General features: G+C 33.6%; 1 protein-coding gene across 1 annotated transcript; it reads right to left on the bottom strand.

Moving 5' to 3' along the window:
* Positions 1-1,208: 1,208 nt before the first annotated feature.
* LOC101673538 (olfactory receptor 52K2-like) lies at positions 1,209-2,153 on the bottom strand. The gene has a single exon (XM_004768250.1). It carries the CDS (start codon positions 2,151-2,153, stop codon positions 1,209-1,211), a length of 945 nt encoding a protein of 314 aa, XP_004768307.1.
* Between the last annotated feature and the right edge of the window lie 5,815 nt (positions 2,154-7,968).

Below are 7,968 nucleotides of genomic sequence, written 5' to 3'. Positions count from 1 at the left end.
TTTGCATAGGATAGTATAAAAACAAAATCTGGCAAAATCAACCAATTTGCAATCTAATCAAGTCTCAGAATAAAGCTTGAAAACAGAGAAATTAAAAAAAAAAATAGCATCCAGCAAGGTAAAATACATAATGTTTGGCATTTGTTCCGATTTACCAGTCATGAAACAAAGTAGAAAAAGGTTCACAAGTGAGGAGAACAATGAATCAACTGAAAATGACCCAGACAAATGACACAGGTACGAGAATTAACAGATATAAGCATGGCAGTCCAAAATTCACCATCAACATAAACTGTCACTATTTGACACAACTAGAAGCTCACTAAAATGCCCCATTCGAAAGTTTTTTTTTAATTTTTTTAATTTGACATTACTCAGAAATCACCCTGAATAAAAGACATTTGTAGTGGCAATTGTTTACCATTGGAGTATCTTAAGGCAAATTTACTGATTGGGCTAACAAAAGACCATAAAACTTAAACAAACAAATAAGCAAAAAACATAGAATAAGATGCCAATCAGAGAGTTTGAAAAGTTCCAACATAGTCCTAATAATCTAGAAAACCATATACCTGTGTGCATAGTACATGCACAAGATTAAAAAAAAATACACTCAAAATAAAAATTTGCTTTCTAATCAAGGACTTTATATCAGCTATTATGAATAAGTTCTATGAACTAAAAGAAACCAAGTCTAAAGCAGAAAAAAAAAAGTTTGAGAATTATGTGTCACCAAATAAAAAATATAAATAAAGAGATAGGAATTTAAAAAAAGAACCAAATATAATGGAAAAATATAATAAATGAAATGTAAAATTCACTCCTGGTGCTCAAAAGCATATATGAACTTGTAGAAAAAAATGAATAGGCAAACATGAAGAAAGGCCAATTGAGACTACCCAACTAAAGAAGCAAAAAAAAAAAAAGAATTCAGAAAAACAAAGTCTCAAAAACTTTCAGGATACTAACAAAAAATAGCAGCATACTTATAAAAGAAAACTGAAAATGACAAGAAAGACAGAAATAACATTTGAAGAAATATTGGCTGAAATTTTTCAAAAATTGCTTAAAAAAAAAAAAACTTTAATCCTCATATACAGGAAGCTCAGCAAATTTCAAGTAGGTTGAAATCAAGATATTCTTAACCAGTGTCAAACTTTTGAAAGAAGAAAGCAAAGGGATAATCTTCCAAGCAATAAGATATGATTTTAAATACATTTGATTGTTAAGAATTTAAAGAATCTTTCCCTGATTCTCTTGGTTTTCACACCATAAATAATAGGGTTCATCATGGGTGGAATAAGAAGATATATATTGGCTATAAAAATATGGATATGTGGAGCAATGTGGTGGCCAAACCTATGAGTGAGAAAAGAGAAAAAGGCTGGTGTATAAAACACTAAGATGACCCATACATGGGAGACACATGTGCTTAAGGTCTTGAGGCGGGCAGCTTTGGATGGGAGATTAAAGACAGTGAGAAGAATAAGGACATAAGAACAGATGATCAATATGAAATCCAGTCCCCCTGTCAGGAATGCCACAATTAGGCTGTAGGCTCTACGAATCTTGGTCTCAGTGCAAACCAGCTTTATCAGGGCCATAAACTCACAGTAGGTATGGGGGATGACATTAGTTCGGCAGTAGGAAAGCCACCTCAGTAGAAAGGGGTGTGGACTGAGGAGTATAGTTCCTCTGAAGACAATGCCCAAACCCAAGCCTACAATCACTGCAGGTGTTAGGATAGTGGAATGTCTTAATGGATGGCAGATGGCTATGTAGCGGTCAAAAGCCATGGCCAAAATAAACCCAGATTCCATAGTAGACAGAGAATGAATAAGATACATTTGAGTGAGGCAGGCTTCAAAGTGGATCTCTCTGTAATTGAACCAGAAGAGGCTGAGAATCTTGGGAAGCGTAGAAGAAGTAAGCATCAAATCAGCCACGGAAAGCATACATAGAAAGAGGTACATAGGTTCATGCAGTTTGTGGTCTGTCTTGACAATGAATAGAAGGGCAACATTTCCCATTAGTGACACTATGTAGACGAGACAAAAAGGGATAGAAATCCATACGTGGACAGTCTCCAATCCTGGGATGCCAAGTAGTAGGAAGGTGGAAGGGTGAAGATTGGTCCTGTTATAATTTAACATTATGCAAACAGTAGATATTCCATGGCCCTGTTCAAATTTTAAAAAATCACAAAAATTATAAATATATGAATACCAGGTTTTTTTTTTTCATTATTCTAGGCCAGAATGGATGCTGGCTATTGAATTAATCCTTCTGTAATATAATCTTGAAAGGCGTCAAATACATGGGACTATGTTTTGGAGGGTAAGAAAAATCATTAGAAAATCACCTATCTAGCTAGCTAGCTAGCTATTATCTACATATCTATCTATTCTATCTCCTTGACTTTTTTTTTTTTTCAGAAAGTGTTGCTCAGATAGCCAGATGCATTTCAGAGGTATTCCAGAAGTAGTAGTTGATACATTGCTAAGAATGAAGATATAATTTTCTACTGTTTGAGAAAAGCAAAAAAGTGTAAGTACCACCATCATGAATGAGATCAGTGATTTGTGATATTTTAACTCTCTTATTCCCCTTCCAATGATAGAACTTATAGATATAAGGAAAAGGTGACTTGGGAAATACTAAAGAACAATTAGGGAAGCGATCTAAAAAAGCAGAATGAAGAGGTATGAACAAAACTGGTCCTATTTTTAAAGATGATTCATTGAGCTAATAAATGAAGGACACTTATCTTCATAAAATGAGTTCAACTGAATGATAAGAAAATATTTAGCAAAGGACTATAGAGAAAATGACTAAGTCTGAAAAGTATGAGTGTTCAGATTACCAGATATTTGTATGTTTTTTGTAAAAGATCAATCAAATTTTCCAGAAAGTGAGTGAGTAATACATTCATCAATAACACAATATACTTCACACTGACTTTTGTTTCCAAAGCAAACTCCCCTCCCGCCTGCCCCGTATGCCCTATATTGTGCCTTTTATTCCTGAGACTTAATTCATTCCATATGGAAGGCCTCTATCTATCTCTCACTCCCCTTTACCCATTTTTTTCTATCTCCCACCCCCTTCTTTCTAGCAACCCTCAGTTTGTTGTCTGCGTTTACAGGTCTGATTTCTGAAGCTAACTTTTAAATGCAACTCTTGGCTCCCACATATCAGCTTGCCAGATAGAGTGCCTTAAAATCTGTGAGCAATTATTTTGGAAAGGTATTCTAGCAATACAAAATTGATAAATCATTATTTTGGTTCAAATATTCGTATATGGTGATCTTATGTACCTTGAGGTATCCTTTCACTCAGAATGAAACTCAGTGTGATTTTTTTTTAAAGGTTTTGACAAATGTGGCTCAGTACTAAATCCTGAGTGAATTAATAGTTATGAACAGAGGTTTCAGATCATTTTAAATATTGAGTTCATCTTCTACCTTATTTTTTTTTTTTTTTTTTTTTTTTTTTTTTTTTTTTTTTTTATTTTTTTTTTTTTTTTATTTTTTTTTTTTTATTTTTTATTTTTTATAAACATATATTTTTATCCCCAGGGGTACAGGTCTGTGAATCACCAGGTTTACACACTTCACAGCACTCACCAAATCACATACCCTCCCCAATGTCCATAATCCCACCCCCTTCTCCCAAACCCCCTCCCCCCGGCAACCCTCAGTTTGTTTTGTGAGATTAAGAGTCACTTATGGTTTGTCTCCCTCCCAATCCCATCTTGTTTCATTTATTCTTCTACCCACTTAAGCCTCCATGTTGCATCACCACTTCCTCATATCAGGGAGATCATATGATAGTTGTCTTTCTCTGCTTGACTTATTTCGCTAAGCATGATACGCTCTAGTTCCATCCATGTTGTTGCAAATGGCAAGATTTCATTTCTTTTGATGGCTGCATAGTATTCCATTGTGTATATATACCACATCTTCTTGATCCATTCATCTGTTGATGGACATCTAGGTTCTTTCCATAGTTTGGCTATTGTGGACATTGAGTTTAAGCATCTTTCAGAGAACCATAGGTGCTGTCTTCATTACTTAAGACTGGATCTAGAGCCCCCATCATAGTCTCCATAATTCCCTTCTCATGCAAGCCCTGAATTTTCCCATCCCAACTCAACTACAATTTCTCACCCTATATCCTGGTTATCTTACCTTTACTATGAGATGGTCTCATTTCTCACCCTGAGGGTCAGCTTAATACTGGCTATAACTGCAAGAGCCATTATACCTCTTTTCTTGGGGGACTAGAGGCCTGCCAGGAATATCCTGCCTATCGCCACTCATGAGAATGCTATCTGATTGTAAACAATTTCACTAGTCTCTCCCAGTCTCTCCAGGCACAATTTAGTCTCTTGAAGGGAATCAATCTAGTAGTGTCTTCACCACCTAAGCTCTTAGCTTAGAAACAAAAAGGAGATGGCCTCTGGACTCCCAAGTCTCTTGAGATGCTTGATTTATTATACCCCCTGGGCCTAAGCACATTCAGAGGTTGTAAATTAATGTCTTCTTACATTGTATGTGATGAGAGCTAGAAGGAGTGGAGGATACCAGAAAGGTGCATGTTTATGAATTAATTAGGGTGTCAAAATTAACATTCCCATATATCTCCAGATATTCTAAAGTTACTTACCTGAATCTTAATTAGTTCTGAAAAACAACTGAAGCTCTAGGATATTTTCTAGTCATGTTCCTATTCTTGAATCACCCATGAACTTTACTTGTTTGATCAAGTACAGAATATTCATTATCCCCCTCTACAAAAGAATCATTAATTACATTTTGGTTAGTGCATTATGCAAATAATGGGTATGTTTTCCTTACAGATATGCCCTTCCTCATCCTCCTATTCTATTTCTGTATTTCAGGAGTGATGAACATTATAGACTATATTTTCCAGGATCACAGATGATCTGTATTTATGCTGGGTTTGTTCAGTGGGGGCACTGGTGGGAAAATATTAGGGAAAAATAAGGAAAAACCTAGTTTATTTCTCCCTATTTCTTACTCTTTTTAACTGCCATTTGCTCCAGGACTCCAGATCCTGCCAGAGGGGACTTCCATGGTTTAAGCTTCCACTGAGAGACTCATATTTTTGAGATATGATTGAACTCCTGATTCTTCTCTCTGTTTCACAGACCTAAAGTTGGTATGGCTTCCCATAGTTCTTTAAAAAAAATTTGTATAAGAAATACAAATTATATCTCATAGCTCAATCAAATCTCAAAGATAAGAAACATGCAAAAATCAAAAATTGCATTTTTATACACCAATAATGAACAATATAAAAAGGAAATTATCTAAATAATTCCATTTATAATAATATCGAGAATAATAAAATAGGAATGATTTAAGCAAAGAGACAAATACTTGCACAGTAAAAAATATAAAACATTGTTGAAAGATATTAACGAAGACACAAATAAATGGAAAATTATCCCATACCCGTGGATTGGGAGACATAATATTGTTAATATGTTAATACTACCCAAAGTGATCTATAAATTCAATGCAATCCCTATCAAAGTCAAGCTGGCATTTTTTGAACGGAAAAATCCAATGTAAAATTCATACAAAATTTCAAGGAACACAAAATAGCCAAAAAAATTTTTTTTTGAAAAATAAAAACAAAGTTCAGGTCTCATACTTCCTGATTTCAGAACTTACTCCAAAGTGACAGTCATTAAACCAGTATGTTACTGGCCTAAAGTTAGACATATGATCTATGGAATAAAAAGGAGAGTTCCCAATTAAACTCTCACACATATGGTCAGGTAATTTCTACAAGATCATTCAATGGGGAAAGAATAATTTTTTTTCAACAAATGGTGATGAAAAAACTACAGATCCACATAAAATAGAATGAAGTTGGACTCACAGCATATAAAAGATTAGTAAAAATAGATCATACACCTAAACAGGAGAGCTAAAGCTATCAAATTCTTAAGGAAAAAAATAAAAAAAAAACTTCATGACATTGTATTTGACGATATCTTGGATATGACACCAAAGCATAAGCAAAAGAAGTAAAAAAAAAAAAAAAGCTAGATTTCATTGAAATTAAAACTTCTGTGCTTAAATATGGAGAACAAACTGGTGGTTGCCAAAGGAGAGGTGGATGGGGGCATGGGTGATACAGGTGATGCAGATTAAGGAGTATACCTGCTGTGATGAGTTCCAGGTGATATAGATAAGGGTTGAATCACTATATTGTACACCTGAAACTGATATTACACTGTATATTGATTATTCTTTAATTAAAAATGACAGAAAAATAGTTTAGTGCATCAAAGGACACTATCAACAGAGTAAAAAGGAGGCAACCCACAGAATGGGAGAGGATACTTGAAAATCATACATCTGATAAGAAATTAATAGCCAGGATACATAAAGAACTTTTAAAACTCAACAGCAATGACAATAACAACAAATGACTGGATCAGAAAATGAGCAAATGACCTGAATAAACATTTTTGCAAAGAGTGTGTACAAATGGCAAATAAACACATGAAAAGATGTTCAACATAAATAATTTTTAGGGAAATGAAAATAAAAAAACCACAATGAAACATTACTTCACATTTATTAGGATAGCTATTACTTTAAAAAATAAAATAAAAAAAGAAACAGCAGTTGATGTGGATATGAAAACATTGGAACACTTGTGCATTGCTAGTGGGAGTGTAAAATGATACAGATGCTGTAGAAAAAGGCATGATCATTCCTTAAAAATGAAAACAAAAAATTACCATATGATACAGCAATTTGACTTCTAGATATATATCCCAAATAAATTAAAATAGGGACTCGAACAGATATTTATACAACTATATTCATAGCAACAATATTCATAATAACCAAAAGGTAGAAGCAAAATATCCATCCACAGATAAATGGATAAGTAAAATGTAAGATAGGTAGATGATAGATGATAGATAGATGGATGATAGATAGGAATCTACATCTAATCTATATATGTTTTCTCTGTGTAACTATAGTCCACTATAATATACAGGAATATTATTCAACATTAAAAAGGAAGGAAATTCTGATGCATTCTACAACATGAATGAGCCTTGAAGATTTTATGCTGAATGAAATAAGCCATCACAAAAGGGCAAATACTGTTATGATTCCACTTGGATAAAGTACCTAGAGTAACCAAATTCACAGAGAAAGCAAGAATACTAGTAGTTGTCAGAGGATGTAGGGAATATGGGAGTTAATGTTAAGGCATAGAATTCCAGATGGGGAAGATAAAAAAAAATCTCTGAAGAAGGTTGGTGGTGATGATTGCACAACAATGTGAATGCATGAATCACTGGACTGGACAATTAAAAGTGGTTAAAATAATAATTATTAGCTATGGTATTTTACCACAATAATAAAAAAGGCACCAGTAAACACCCTTTAGTTACATTCCACCTTAATGCTTAAAAACATGAATGGTAATATTAGATAGATAGACACATAGATGATAGATTGATCTTCATGGCTTTTTCTTTATTACCAACATACAAATATATATTAACAAAGAGAAACAGCAGTGAAGCTTCTTTCAGTTGTACCCTAAGCTGTTCCATAAGCAAGAGTAGGATAGTATCCATCATTTAGTTCTCTAGAGATATCTTATTTTGTTTATGATGTATGTCTTTTTCTCTTCTTTTTCTCTTTCTATTGTTCACTCTCTCTATTTTTAATTATCCTTCAAAAGACATACAGATAAAAGGAGATTAACAATTTTCCTTCAATATTTAATAAATGACTAAGCTGAAATAACTTGTTAGATTAGAATTTTTGGAATTCACAGACATGTAGTAAGCAAGAGAACTTTCAGGCAGTAGATGCAATTCAACTTGCAGGAGTAAGAGCAGCAAGTTATCTTACTCATATCGTCTCCTTTATTTCATTCATTTTGTCAATCCAACTAAAA

Source organism: Mustela putorius, unplaced genomic scaffold, assembly GCF_011764305.1.
Source record: "Mustela putorius furo isolate JIRA1106 unplaced genomic scaffold, ASM1176430v1.1 tig00003987_pilon_pilon_pilon, whole genome shotgun sequence".
Classification (NCBI taxonomy): Eukaryota; Metazoa; Chordata; class Mammalia; order Carnivora; family Mustelidae; genus Mustela; species Mustela putorius.
The sequence above is the reverse complement of the archived record's forward strand: the minus strand, read 5'-3'. Positions and strand labels throughout refer to the sequence as shown.

What these genes read in the sequence shown, in the direction of transcription:
- LOC101673538 (XM_004768250.1), bottom strand. Translation starts at nt 2,153, where the DNA reads ATGTTAAATTATAACAGGACCAATCTTCACCCTTCCACCTTCCTACTA.